This window comes from Lutjanus erythropterus, chromosome 8 (genome assembly GCF_056507025.1).
Source record: "Lutjanus erythropterus isolate fLutEry1 chromosome 8, fLutEry1.hap2, whole genome shotgun sequence".
Lineage (NCBI taxonomy): Eukaryota > Metazoa > Chordata > Actinopteri > Lutjaniformes > Lutjanidae > Lutjanus > Lutjanus erythropterus.
Window position 1 is genome coordinate 39,104,023 of NC_139324.1, and position 15,248 is coordinate 39,119,270.

The following is a 15,248-nucleotide window of genomic DNA, read 5'->3' on the forward strand; positions in this document are numbered from 1 at the left end:
TCTGCTGATCGAAGCCCCAGCCAATGAGGAAGATGCACCGTTATAAACTCTGAGCGTGTACTCCTCTAACACGACACACTGGAAAATCCTCTTCTTCTTTTTTTAATCATTATTTTGAGCTTTTTACCCTGCCATTTTTTTTGGATGATTTTTTGAACACATATGGAAGAGATTCTTGTAGAATTAGTAAACTGTCTCTTATTAGAAATGATTTTACATTGAAGAGTAAATTATGCACAATCACTGAAAGACATTCCTTTTTATTTCATCTGCGGGGGGTTCAGGGAACTGTGCAGAGAAACAAGAGCCTTTTGGAGAAACACTGCTGACTGCTCAGCCACTGAAAGTGTGAAAAAAAAAAACACTGTTAAATACAGGAAGTGCTGATAACCAAACGCCTCTCTTCCTTTCTCTGCTTCAGTTTTTCGGTGGATGAAGGCTCACTTCAGTCCCCTCGGCCTCTCGCAGGTTTCCTTCAGGTCTGGACTTTTAAAAAATGGTGCGTAGCTTCATTTATTTTACGTTTTTTAAAATTTTTATGTCCTCTGCTGTTTTGGTCAGTGTTCTCGAATCCAACACTCTTTGCTTTTGAGTGAAATAGGAAACATCTCTCTACTTCAAGATATCTTTACTCACAATCAGAGTGAACCTCTGCACTCACACAGGAAGCTCAGTGAGGAGTTTGAACTAAATCAGTCTCTTGAAGTGAGAATATAAGTTAATATCTAAATGCTAAACCCAGTTGAAGAGTTCCGGAGGAAAAAAAAACTAAAACAGTTCTCAGTCAAAGATGTTATTTATTTATTTATTTATTACTTGAAACTGGAATATTTAGGCTAGCTTTCATAAGAAGTCCCTTTACTAGATGTTGTTCGGCACCCTAAAAAAAAAATAATAATACAATATGTAAAATAGTTAGGATGGTTTAAGACATACGAGGTTGTAGTAAATCTAATATACAGGTGCATACAGTCACAGTGATACAGTAACAGGTGCTGCCTGAGTATAGTCCTGATAAAAGTGGATAAAAGTGCTGATTTTTCAATTTTTTGAAAATTAAAATTCAGAAAGCTGCTTGTATTTGGAGATACTGTTTGCATTTTCCAACTTCTGTATTAGCATTAAATTGTTATTGACTGTTTGTTTTTTCTTTCTTCTTTTTTTTTTTGAAAAATTCATTTTTTTACTGTTATTTATAATTAATAAGAGGAAATAGAAAACTGAACCTCCAATGAAAAATAAAATGATTAAATTGATCTGCTCCTTGCTAGCATTCTAGCTAGCTAATGCATGTTTCAGGTTGGATAAATAGTAAATTCATCAAATTTATTGCCTCATATTGCTATTTTCCAAACTACTGTAGCTGTGAAATAGCGTGCTCACAAGAAAATTCTTGTCTCTCATCTGGAAAAACAGTTAATTAATCAAATTCAGTGGCTATATAATGCTATTTTCCAAGCTTCATCAGATCTTAGAAACAGTAAATTAATCAAAGTCAGTGCCCCATATTGCTATATTTTCTGTACTGTACTTGTTTGATTTGTGGCCTGACATTTCTACACTACTTTAGCTGTGAAATAGCATACTAGCTAGCTAATTCTTGCCCCATTTGTAGTGATTCAGTGACCCATATATCGCTATCATCCAAGCTAATGTAAAATGGTACACTAGCTATTTTTCTTGATCAGGTCTGATAAACGGCAAATTCATCCAATTCAGTGTCCCATATCACTATATATTCCAAGCTACTGTAGCTGTGAAATTGCACACTAGCTAGCTAATTCTTGTTTCATGTGTGGTAACAGTAAATTCTTAAAATTCAGCGCCCAACATTTATCAGATGTAGCTGTGAAATAGTATGTTGCCTGATTTGTGGTCTCATATTTCTAAGCTGGTGTAGCTATGAAACAGCACACTAGCTAATTAATTTTTGCCTTATTTATGATGTCACAAATAGCAGGCTCAGTTAATCAAATTCAGTGCCCCATAGCTATCATCCAAATTACTGTAGCTGTGAAGTAGCATGCTAGCTAGCTAATGCTTGTCTCTGTTTATCTGATTGATAAACAGTAAATAAATCAAAGTCAGTGGCTATATATTGATATATTCCTAGCTACTGTACTGTACTTGTTTGTTTGATTTGTGGTCTGATATTTCTATGCTACTGTAGCTGTAAAATAGCATACTAGCTAGCTAGTTCTTGTCTCTGGTCTGATAAACAGTAAGTTAATCATATTCAATGACTATATATTGCTTTTTTCAAGATAGTGTAGCTGTGGAATAGTTTCACAAATCACAGGCTCAATTCATCAAATTCAGTGACCCATATATCGCTATCTTCTAGGCTAATATATCTGTGACATAGCATGCTAACTAGCTAATTCTTGTTTCATGTGTGGTAACAGTAAATTCTTAAAATTCAGTACCCCATATCACTATATTTCCTAAGCCACTGTAGCCATAAAATAGCACGCTAGCTAGTTAGCTAGCTAGAGTTGGTGGTCTACCACCGCCCGATTCTGTTTTTTTTTTTTTGTGTTTTTGTTTCGATTTCTGTGAATCTGAACTAACCCTTTAAGAGACTAAATTCACACAAGACACAACACAGACACAGATAAAACAGATCGAAGCACAGCTCCTGTGATCTGTGAGGTAGTTTTTGTCAAAGGAGCATTTTCTGCCGTACATAACATCAGTTTCTCATGAGAAGAAGCCATCTGACAGCAAGTTAACGCAGACAAAATATTCTAAATATAGCGTACACTTAAACTGATAAGGTGCTGTATCGACCGCCATTTGTGATGTCGGTGATACACTGACTGTGAAGAAGTACTTTAGAAAACCATACCACTGTCCTTTTAAATCCCCCAAATAAATCAGATATTTAATTGGGTCAGTGTGTGGTTATTATACAACACAGTTTCTGACCTTCATACCACTGTAAAGCTGTCTGCTGTGATCTACTGAGTGTAAATGAGGGCAGTAATCTTCAGACTTCAGACTCTGATGTTGTTTTATGACGCCGACCAGCAGCAGGAAGTGCAGCAACACTAATAAAACTTCCCGTCTCCAAACAGAAAAAGACGTTTGGACAGCAGGGTGTATGTCTTATCTGTGGGGTTGATCAACTATCTGAAGAAATACGTCTTTGTGTAGTTTTTGAAGTTGGTAAAATACTTGTGTCAGTTTCCTCACTGACTCACAGCGACCTGCTGCTGCACCGGAGCTGCTGTCACTGAGAAACTTCTCCTCCTCCTCTTCCTCTCCTGTACAGATGGGAAGCTGCGGGGACATGTCCTCCTCCGTCCAGAGATCCAGATATATCAGCTGGTGTGTGGACCCTGCAGAGTCACCGACACCGACAACAACAGGTGAGATCTGCAGATCTGTGTTGCATCTTGTTTTTCATTTTCACTCCGTTTTTGTTTCTCATTGTTTTGTCTTTTCGTCTTGTTACATTGTTTTCATCTTGTTATGGCGTTTATGTCTTTTTGTCTCATTACATGATTTATGCAGCTTTTTGTCTTTTATGTTGTTTTCATTTTCCTGTCTTATTACATTATTTTCATCATGTTACATCATTTTTGTACTGTTACATTATTTTTTGTCCTATTGTGTAATTTTTGTCTTGTCGTGTCCTTTAAGTCTCGTCTTGCTGCATTATTTTCATCATATTGTGTCATTTCCTTTTTGTTACATATTTTTACATCATTTTCATCTTGTTAGTTGTTTGACATTGTTTTTGTCTTGTTATGTCTTTTATGTCCTTTTCCTCTAATTAAGTAGTTTTTGTCTCATTGTGTTGTTTTTGTCATTATATCTTTTACAAAATGTTCATTGTGTTTCTCTTGTGTCTTTTATGTTGTTTTCCTCTTGTTAAAAAGTTTTTGTCTTTCATGTGATTTCCATCTTGTGTGTTGTGTCTTTTTCATTGTTTCCATCTTGTTACATCATTTTTGTTTTTGAGTAAAAGTAAAACGTTGTCAGAAAAATAAAGTACAGATAACTGAAACTTCTACTTGAGTACAGTAAGTATTTATACTTTGTTATTCCCCGTCTCTCGTCTCTTCCTCTCCTGCAGAATTTTCTCACCAAAACTATCAGCCGACTGGTTCGGGGTCCGTTCCACTTCTCCTTCTGTCACCACCAGAAACCAGCGCAGGAGAAACAAACACAGTTTCCCATCAACGTCCAGAGCCGACTGTCACAAAGAGGACGCATCAGGCGGCCTTCACACGCTCCCATCACTCCCAGCTGAACTCTGCAGTCCCTCACAGTCGTGCTGATGAAGGTGAGGATGGAAGCAGAGGGGATGAAGAGAACCCGCCTCACCTGCATCCAGAGGACGAAGGATTCCTTCTTCCCAGGAGCAGTCCGGTCATCTCCAGACGCCACAGGCCCGTCTCCTGGCACGGAGAGGCCACCGACACGTCTGCTCCATCAAGGTCACTACAGACATTAATACCTTAAAAAAAATGCTTGTTTTAGAGGGTTTTTGCTATTTAGTTCAACATTATGATGTTCTTTTTTTGTGGGTGGAGCTTAGATGGAGGCAAAATTCACTGATAGCATCATTTTCTTCTTCAGCTGCTGAATTCCAGCAGTTCCCTTGTTCTTTAAGTGACAGATTTTTGTCAGATGATCCGTCACTGTGTCCCCCACCACCTGTGTAACAGGTGTCTGGATACAGCACGAATGAGGACAACTCATGGACGGATTTCCAGAATTAATTTGCTCCTGCAGAGGACACTAAAACACATTAAATGCCTTCTGCACATCTGCTCCCTCACCGATGTAAAACAGCACTGTGCAGGTTTACTTTTTTCCCCAGAATACATAAATTCATTGTTTAACATCAAATTATGTATTTACATCATTTTAAACATTATTCTATCAAGAATTATTGAATTTCACTGAAAAACATTTAACATACAATAAAGTTTTACCAACAAAATATCCTCAAAACCATGAAAAACCACATGCAAGAGGAAAAACGGTGCCACCTGGTGGGCAAAATTAAAACAGTGCATGTGGTGGACCAAACAGTCCCTAAACAGAAATGACAAAATTCAAAGGACCCGCAGGAGACATTAAAACACAATAAATGATGTCCGGTTTGTTCCTTCTGCATTTCTGCTCCTAAACAATCAAAATCACAGCGTTCACACCAGGAAATACACGCAGGTCACATGACACAGACCTTTTCCTTTAAATTTGAGGTTGGCTTGTTGTCTGAAGTATCTATAAACGCTCCATGGATGCCAAATCAACAGTAAATAAATAAATAAAACATTTCAGGGAAAAGAGAAAATGCAATAGTCGTGGCTTCAGACAGATTTTTTTTTTTTTTTTTGGCCAGAAAAGTCTCTTGTGATAGTAAAGATTGCAGACTTCTGCATTAGTCTTTATCATGTTTATTTATGTTGGTACTTGTGATGTTTGTGCTGTTTTATTGTTACATCATGAGTAAGGTGGTGAGTTCATGCTGCATTTCTTCACTGCAGCTGAATCATATAATAATTTGGGACATGTTTATCTTTTATAACTTGCAAATGAAAAGCACAATTCAGCTCTTAATTTAAAAAAAAAAGAACAAATGTCTTGAATTTTTCCATCGATTAATCTAAAGTGAGACTGAACTTCCTCTAGCTTGGGCTCTCCGTCTCCTCTGCCTGGTTCGTTGTCTCTGGATATGCGTTGGCGCCCGACGCTCAATGGTCTGCAGGACCCGGGATCCAAACTGAGCAGCGGTCACCACTCAGCACGTCTCCAGGAGGGTAAGAGGACGCGACAAGAAGGACAAGAAGGCTTTGTCTCATCAAATCTGTCCAACCGTCTAAACATTCCAATCAGTGGACATCAGGGATTGGCTGAGGAGCGCAGAGGGCGGAGCTTAACCAGCTGTGACGCCCCTCACACATCAGGTAGAACAGCTTTAAATATCATGTGGCTGTCAGGAACATAATTTAAGAGAGTTGCAAGCTCTGATTTAAAAAAAAAAAAAAGTTCATAAAACTCAAGTTTCAATATAACTATCATCACTAAATTTTTGAGTTCTGAATCAAACTCTTAAGTTTTGAAATAAACTGAAAATAAGTTTCCAAATCCAAAATAGTTTGTTGAGATGATTCACTTTTCTCCTTCAGAAAAACTTGAAGTGATGACAAAAAAAAAATTATTTCAAAAACTCATTAAATTCATTACAGTGGCAGTGAATGATGGTAAATAATTCAGTACTTTAAATTGCCACCAGTTTTGAAGCACTTCAATATTATCAGATCAGATTTCAACAAGAATGTTTATTGTTTCTAAAATTCAAAGATTCAAATGTATCTAAAGAAAAAAATTAACTCACCTCAACTAAACATTATATGTCAGTAAAACTTGTTTTAGTTTATTTCAAAACAAAAGAATTTCTAAAGTGTGGTGAAGCCAGTTACCTTGAAATTAAAGGAGGAACAGAATATTTTATTGATCTCACTGTGAAATGAAGCTGTGTGTGTGTGTGTGTGTGTGTGTGTGTGTGTGTGTGTGTGTGTGTGTGTGTGTGTGTGTGTGTGTGTGTGTGTGTTTTGTCAGGCCTCTCTACCTCAACACCAGACAGCAGACAGAGGAGGTGCAGCAGTATCCCAGAAATCTCTGCAGACACCTTTAAGACCTGCTGTGAGCTGGAAAAGGTGAGTCACCGACTTTTACTTTAGAGCTGAGATGTAAAAATGAATAATGTCAGTTATTGTTATTTACATGATACAGGATGTCTCAGCCGTGCACAAAAAAGATGAAAAAATGTGACAAAAGTTAAAATATTCTGTTCCTCCGTCTGCTGATGACCTCCTTTAATGTGTGTGTGTGTGTGTGTGTGTGTGTGTGTGTGTGTGTGTGTGTGTGTGTGTGTGTGTGTGTGTGTGTGTGTGTGTGTGTGTGCAGGAAAACGCTCATTTCATCGTGGTGGACATGGTGCTGGAGGTGCTGGAAGGTGTGAAGTGGACTCTGAGCTCCACGGTGGACACACACGCGCACTTCAGAACATGCACACACACACAAACAAGCTCCTGCAGCGTGGAGGAGCCCAAACAAGACACCAACAGACACTCAGAGGAAAACGTGGCGAGAAACACACACTCCTCTGATGCACGCACACACCAACACACACACGACGAAGAAGAAGAAGAGGAGGAGGAGGAGGAGGAGGGTGATCATCAACCAAAGACTTTCTCTTTCCTCTCCACTGACAGTGGATTTGAAGGTAAAATTATTAGGGAGCAAAATCAAATATTTTATGTGTTAAATATTTTGGTTTAAAGGCACTTTAATAAGCTCATGAATGTATTAAAACTCTCTGTTATTGTCCTGAATGTTATTTTATGTGCTTTGATTTCAGACTGTGGAGTCGATTTGACACTGACACCAACAGATTCTCTCACAAAGTAAGAAACACGCAAACAAACCCACACAAAATACTGCACACTGGAAAAAAAACACACTCAAATTATTTATTTATAGCAAGTAGTGAAAGCTCAACTTTTGTTTGGAGATTATACAAATTTAAAAATGTGGATTGTGAGTAGAATTTTCTTTCTTTTGTGTTTATTTAACTAATTTTCAATTAATGAGAGAAATGGTAACTCAGAATGTCACCAAGACACAAGTACTGTCAGATTAAAGTTTATTGAGTTACTGAAAATGAAATAATGTGTTTTTATAAATTAGATTTATTCAGTACTTCAATTCTTCAGTTGCATTTACTGAAAATATTTGATTCGGCTTAATCAATCATTTTAATTTAACTCTAATCGAAGAGTAAAACTAACTCCAAATATTTGAGCTCTGATAACCTCCAACTTTTGAGTTTATGAACTCAAGAAAACACACAGATTAGGTTATTTTCACAATGTTTAGTAGGGGACGATGGAGTACGATGACACAATTTTTACTAATGTAGGAAAATATGGACGTCTATTTCCACCAGTCGAAAAATAAAAATAAACTAAAATCTCCATGGTGAGTCAGAGTTTAATATTCTGAGATGAAAAAGTCATAATTTTGTGCATTGAACCTAGTGTACATTTCTTCAGACTTTTTTTTGGGTTCCTGAGTCTGTGATTTCCCATAATGCAGTGCGGAGCAGCTGGCCCAGCAGCTGGTGCAGGAGTTCAGGAGGAGCTGGCTTCCTTCCTACGAGCTTCAACGCGGACGGCAGAGCCTCCGCAGCTCCCTGCAGGAGGTAAGAACCAAATATCATTAATGAAAACTGACCGACGCTTTTCGCTCTGTGTTCCAGTAACGGCTGAGAACCTCAGTCAACTTTATGAAAAGAAAATCTGAATTTTGAACAAGGTTAAAGATGTTGCTGGGCAGGGGATCAGTGTTTCTGCCACTACGGTCATTTCTGACTCTCCAAAGTAAAAAACCTGTCTGAGTTTTAATCTTAACCATCAGCGTAACAGCGCTTTAATGTCTCCTGCCAGCTGCCGGGGACTGGAGGGGCGGTGCTGAGCGGCAGCAGCCTGACAGACGAGATCAGACTGAGGACCAGGATGAGAGGATCTCTGAGCTGGGCTCCACCGAGAGTCCAGATCATCTTTACTGTTCAGCCAACACACAGGTCTGCAGCACACCTGAGACGAGACGAGACGAGACGAGACGAGACGAGACGAGACGAGACGACAGACAGATAGACAGATAGATGTGTACATTCACACTTGACTGTTTGTGTTTCCTCGTCCAGACGCAGTAAAGTCGTGGCGTTGCAGCACTTTCTCTGCGCCGGCTGTGGGACTGAGCTGGAGCCCAGTGAGTATTTGATTATAAAGACTGTAAAAATAAATTTTTGAGTTTTGAGCCTAACTCAGATTCTTAAGTTTTTAAATATCTTCTTTAGATAAATTTGAATCTTTGAGTTTTAGAACCCCCCTCAAAAAAAGTCTTTTTTCTGGTGCCTGGAAAATGTTATTTTTTATTAAATAGAAATTTACTTTCACTTCAATGAATTTACTAGATTTTTTTTAAATACATCAAAATAAGAAAATTTAATTTTCTCAACAAAAGATCAGTAGTTGTTAAAACTTTCAGGTAAAAAACTGTATTGGGCTCAAAACTTAAAAAGCCATTGCAGTCTAATGCCCTGAAACTTTGATAAAAACAGCGTACGCCTGAGGCCGGTTCTCTCCAACAGTCATGTATGAGTCCCAGCAGAAACACAGTTTAATCCACTGATGTAAACAGCAGGTGATTGTTAAAGGTTATATTATCACCATTTACCATTAAAATTAAAACACAAGATGTCATTGCTGCTTTATTTCAACTATTAACATGAATTTTATTTGCAAACTTTATTTTAACCTTTTCATCCTCATGAGGAACATTTTTCAAATATTACAGCAGATATTTACATCTTTAATGTCTTCACACAGTGAAGAAACAATTTTCATCAGAAGTTTGAACCAATAAGAATCCTGTCTGAGTTCTGTCTCTCTGTCTGCCACCAGAGTACATCAAGAAACTGCACTACTGTGAATACTTCGGCAAGTACGTACAATCGTTGTCTGTCAGTGTTATAAAAGTAGTGAGGGCCGGTTTCACAGACATTTAATTCATTAACATGGTTTGAATTTGGATCTCTTAGTCTGAACCTGACCTGACCTGACCTGACCTGGAGTCAGTACCTGATGGTGCTCACAAAAACCTGGAATAGAACTGAAATCTCCAGGACAATCAATCAAAAAAAAATTATGAGTTGAAGTTTTGACTACTTATTACAGTGAATTAATGCGAACACTTGGTTTCACAGTGGTTTCCTTTAGAGTGCTGTGCTGATTATAAAAACATTACATAAACTGAATTATCGTACTTCGATAATCAGTTAATTCTGATTTATTTCTCAGGTATTTCTGTGACTGCTGCCACAGCGGCTCTGAGGCTGTGATTCCCGCTCGAGTTTTGTCCTCCTGGGACTTCGGCAGGTAAGAAAAACACGAATCAAACTTTTGCTCCCACCTTCTGTTAACACTATTATTGACAATATTGGTCACTTATGTATCATTATTGATTAATGAACACAATAATAAACATGTTAAAACAGCTGCCGTCCCAGGCTCGTCCGCTCTGCTCAGGATTCTGTTCAGTTTGTCAGCTGCATGACTCACTGAGCTAACCGACAGCTAGCAGCTAAAGTAGCTGATCGCTCACAACAAGTAAAACTTTGTCCGTCAGCAAACTCCATACATCAATGACAGCTGAGGCGGAGCAGCCGGAGGACGTCACAGGGATGATCAGAAAATATTTCCTCTGTGAAATATAATCCACTTTGACTTGCATATACACATACACATCCTGCTATAGGGGGAAAAAAATGCACTGCCTAGCCTGCATTTCTTTAAACCAATCACAAACCCGGGACACAGCGATGGTGCTGCTGCAAAGTTGCGTCAATGGGGAATTTGTTTTGGTGGTGAGCTCTGGCATTTAAATAACTGCATCACTGCACAAGAAAAGCTAACAGCTGTTAGCTAGTTTACATTCGTACCATTAGTGTCTCAGGCGCTAATTTATCGTTTTCAGTGTGTAGGTTGCAGCTCAGAGGTTGTTCTTGTTTCCTGGGAACTTTTAAAACGTAGATAGCGGACACTGCGATGCTGCTCGAAAGAAGACTTATACCTGCAGTGAGTCAGACTAAATTTGACTAAAATCAGTGAATTGAGTTGTATTTTTTATATAATAATTGGTGAAACTCAGTTAAGTGGTGACTGTCTTTGCAGTGCTCACATGAGAAGGTGACCAATCAGAGGAAAGTGGGATTTTAGGGAAGAGGGCTTTAAAGAGACAGGAGCTGAAACAGCTTGTTTCAGACAGAAGGTGACTAGAGGGGCTGCAGAAAGAGCCAGTATGCAACAGATAAGGAAGTTTTTAAACTGTGCAAATTATGCAAAGCTACTCTGAGGAATCCTGGAATGAATAAAACTCAAACCTAAACTTAAAATTATATCAATACTTATAATAATAAAGTGGTCTCTGTGCAAAGGAACATGAACAGATGTAAACTTTAATCAAATCTGTGGTCATGACATGAATCTGAATATTGCAGGTACCCTGTGAGTGATTTCTCCAAACAGTTGCTGGATTCAGTTTGGCATCAGCCGCTGTACGACCTGACCTGTGTTGGTAAAACCCTCTACAGCAGAGTGAAGGAGCTGGACAAGTTCAGGGTCAGTTCAACCCTGAATTCATACAGCAGGGGTCGCTGCAGACCCCCTATTGTTCTTCTTCTCCTTCTAATTGTTTTCCACTAAAAGTGTTTGTGCAGCAAAGAACATGAAGCGAAAAGTTACAGAAATTATCCAGCAGGTTGTAAATCACACGACTCAGGCAACATATAACAACAGTCACTGACCTCCTCATTGAGTGATGTTTGCAATTATCTCAAAAACATCTTGGCTCAGAGACAAACTTCTTTTGTACTTTAAATGTCTTTAGTCTTCTGTGTCTGGTGTTCTGCTCTAAAACTGCACAGTTTTCCTTTTTTTAAGCAACCTGCTTGGCCCCATCCATCCATCCATCCATCCATCCATCCATCCATCCATCCATCCATCCATCCATCTATCACTGCAGCTCATGTTTACATGAAGCTGTAACATCTGTGGTTTTATTTAATTATACATTTGAATACAGTATGTTTACTTGTAATAGAGTATTTTTAGTTTCTTTTATAACTTGATCCTTAAGCACATAAGGAAATCTGGGCACATCGTCCATCACAGGATTTATTTGCTTCCTTCTCCTCTTCCTCTCTCCTTCAGGAGCTCCAGCATCAGCTGCTCGGCATCAAGAAGCTGCTGACAGCCTGCAGATTATCTGGAAGGTAAATTTTGCTGTAAATGCTGAAGAGTTGTAACCTTCATGACCTTCTTTTTATTTATTTATTTTTTTGACCTCTTGACAAAATCATATTTGATACGTCAGGTTTATAAAAATTCTTTAGAAACACAAACGGACATGGTTGAGATGAACCGTGTGTCTCTGTCTCAGTGTGATGAGTGAGTTTGAGCAGCTTCCTGCTCACCTGCTGCAGCAGCCTCACGTCTTCTCCATGGACGACCTGCTGAGGGCGAAGAAGGGTCAGCTGGTGGTTCAGGCCAGAGCGCTGCTGCACTCGGCTCTCAGTCATGTTGAAAACTGCCAGGTCAGTCTGAAGCACTGCATGCAATCACTTTTAGCATGATTTTTTTCCTTTTTTAATCTGGAAAAGACATTCAGAATATTTCTAATGCAGCGTTATTGACAGTGTTCCTCAGTCTTCACTGTATGAAATACTAAATATCTGCAGATGTTTTTAACTCTTAAACCAGCACATACACATATTATGGAAATGATTAATCATAATTAATTGCTATTCTCTAAAGTATCAAGGCCAAAACATGAACATTTCAGGACTTTCTTCAAAATGTCACAGGAACAGACAGAAGCTTACAAAATGCACAGGGAGAACATTAAATGATGAATTATGAATAAAGGGAATGAAGGAAGGAAGGAAGAAGGTAAACGAGTGGTCGGTAAACAAGTTTCTTGTTTTTTTATCTGCATCATTGTACACAGATCAATGCAACAGCATGACAGGCTGTAAACTTTACAAACCGAGTCTCTAAATCACCACAAACCACAAAACTAACTGTGATGGAAGCGGAGAAGAGTGATAGAAACGGAGCGCAGCCGACGCTTGTTACTGTCACCGTCACTAACCTTAACTCCACGGAAAATTAAATAAAAGTCACCAAAAAATGTCTTGGTTCTTCTTTCCAACAAACACAAACTCTGGTTTGGATGAAATAAATCCTTTATTAACGGCGTAAGGTGGCATGAAGCGTCCACAGGAAAGAAGTTCCACAGTGCGCTGATTTTAAAACTATAGGATGACACACTTTTATTTGTGTGACTGTGTGAAAATCTGATCTGTTTTTTTTTATCTCAGGCTCAGGACAGGGACAGATGAGATCAACAAAACTCTGTCACATGTTTGTTCTGGAGGAGGAACTCTGTGGGATGTTCCTGCTGCACTCACTGTGGAATCAAACATTTCCAATTTTGACAATTCTTCTGTCTTTTTTCACACAGTTGTGTCTGGCTCGAGGTTTTATCTGTGAATTCTGCCAAGGAAGAGATGTCATCTTTCCTTTTCAGATTGGAATATGTAAGCGCTGTCCAGGTGAGAACTGAGAAAATTACTTTAAAAATAAATGAGAAATGCAGGATTTAAGACTGGTTCTGTAAATCTGAGGCAAATGAGGCAGCAAAGGCATCAAATTAAACCGTTTTTACAGATATAACTCTCATTCAGAGAGGTTTAATATTACAGTGGCAGCTGAGTAATATCACTATCTGGCTAAAGAGAAAAGGAAAGTGAATATTGGATTTTAATTCATAAGGTGACACAAACAGAACAGAATAAATGCTGATGTTCCGGGTAACCTGCAAAAAAGTTGTGTAATGGGTAAAAATAATATATACACAACAGTAGTCTCTGTGTGTTTCATGAGAAGTGACAAAAAACAAATAATTTAATTAATTAAAAGAGTCCATTTGGACATTTTTTTCAGGGAGATTCTAACGGATGTGATGTTTTTGTTCCCAAGTGTCTCGCATCTCTTCAGCTCCCAGCTACAGCAGCCAACAGTGTACAACACAAGCTAAAGCAGCTTAGAAACAGAGTCTGCTAACGTCAACAAACGAACAGCTCAGGCCTAACTTTGACTGACCTCATCTGTCGACATGATGCCGGACAGTCGCGCTGAGTCTCGCCTTTGTCACGTCACTGTTTTGGCTGATGTCCAGGATGCTCGCTCACTGCAGTTCACTTAATAAGAAGAACTTTTCATATCGTATCTTTTAGCCTCCATGAAGCCTCAGCTGTGTCTTTTTGTCGTACACATACAGGCCTGGAGTTTCATCAGCGAAGGGGCGTGGCCACTTGGCCTTCGGTGTTGTCGATGTTTTGAGGGCACAAAGCCCATCAAATAAAACAAGGAAGTGCACAGATATATTAAATTTAACTTAAGGGTTAAAAATGGTTTTGTTTTTACTTATTTTTTTCCTTTTGTCACTGCTAACAGACACCATAAAGTTTGGGTTTACAGCTGTTCATACTGGGATTGAAATCTAACCCACCACTGGTTGGGCGTGTAGTGTTTCCCTGGATGTCGCCCAATCAGAATCTCAACAAAAGACACTAGTGTCTAAAAACTGTACTGACAGGAAAGAAGTAAAGGAGAAAACACCAAAATCGCCTGGGGCATCAGGGCCACTGTGGCTGCAGAGCATCATGTTTTTTGAGGAACATGAGGCCAAACTGAAGGGAGGTGGAGGCCGGGACCGTCATGGCTGCCCTGCACAGAGCTACATCATGTTTTTGTTTCCACATCAGTGGGACACTGATGGACGAGTCAGACAAAATTTATTTTCTAGTATCAGTGTTTGGAACAAATGGAGAAAACAACAAAACCACTGTAACTACAGAAAATATTTCAGAAATGATTAATAAATAAATGATTGCCTCTCGTTTTACAGTGTGCAAGACCTGCTTTCACAAACACTGTTTTGTGGAGAAGAAGTGTCCAAAATGTGCTCGGATCCAAACACGGAAAAAACGTGCAGATGCATCCATGAAGAGCGACGTGTGAAGAGCTGCAGCTCAGAGCCACGACGGTTCATATATCAACCTTCATGACTCACATTAACTTAACAGTTTCACATTAAACACTGTTGTACATTAAATGTAAATTAATTTCTATACTCTGCCCCTCTCTAACAAAAAAATGTCTTCTTCACTAAAATCAGGGAACAAAAACCCACTGTTAAATGTTTGAATCCTTCTTAAATATTTCCTGTGGAAATAAAATTGTTTCTCAGTGTGTTTGACACTGATCATCAGGTATCACTCATTCTTGAAAACTGGTACAAAACTTTATTTTGACAGGGTTTTGATTTTTACTCTTCAGTTATGCTGGAAAATATATTTTAAAAGATCAAATTCTTGGAAAGAAAAACAGCCGCGGCTCTGAAAATACACTCTTCCTGCAGTAATACATTAATCCTAAGTACTGCGGGGAGGAAGGCACATGTTCAGCTGAACTTCATAATATCTCAGATGTCATTAAAAGATTACATCACTGAGCTCCAGGAAATCTGACACATCAGTTCATTTCATCACCAGGAGCATCGCTTCTACCTAAGATGACATCTTATGTTATGATGTTTAT

General features: G+C 38.7%; 1 protein-coding gene across 1 annotated transcript; it reads left to right on the forward strand.

Annotated features, from left to right (window-relative positions):
* The first annotated feature begins 372 nt into the window (after window positions 1-372).
* rubcnl (rubicon like autophagy enhancer) lies at window positions 373-14,971 on the forward strand. Its single transcript, XM_084725494.1, has 17 exons — window positions 373-499; window positions 3,275-3,371; window positions 4,082-4,445; window positions 5,650-5,924; window positions 6,580-6,677; window positions 6,928-7,246; window positions 7,382-7,427; window positions 8,119-8,224; window positions 8,469-8,605; window positions 8,729-8,793; window positions 9,489-9,528; window positions 9,885-9,962; window positions 11,084-11,204; window positions 11,796-11,857; window positions 12,025-12,178; window positions 13,108-13,198; window positions 14,557-14,971. Exons 1-17 carry the CDS (start codon window positions 497-499, stop codon window positions 14,667-14,669), a joined length of 2,169 nt encoding a protein of 722 aa, XP_084581620.1. The 5' UTR covers window positions 373-496; the 3' UTR covers window positions 14,670-14,971.
* Window positions 14,972-15,248: the final 277 nt, after the last annotated feature.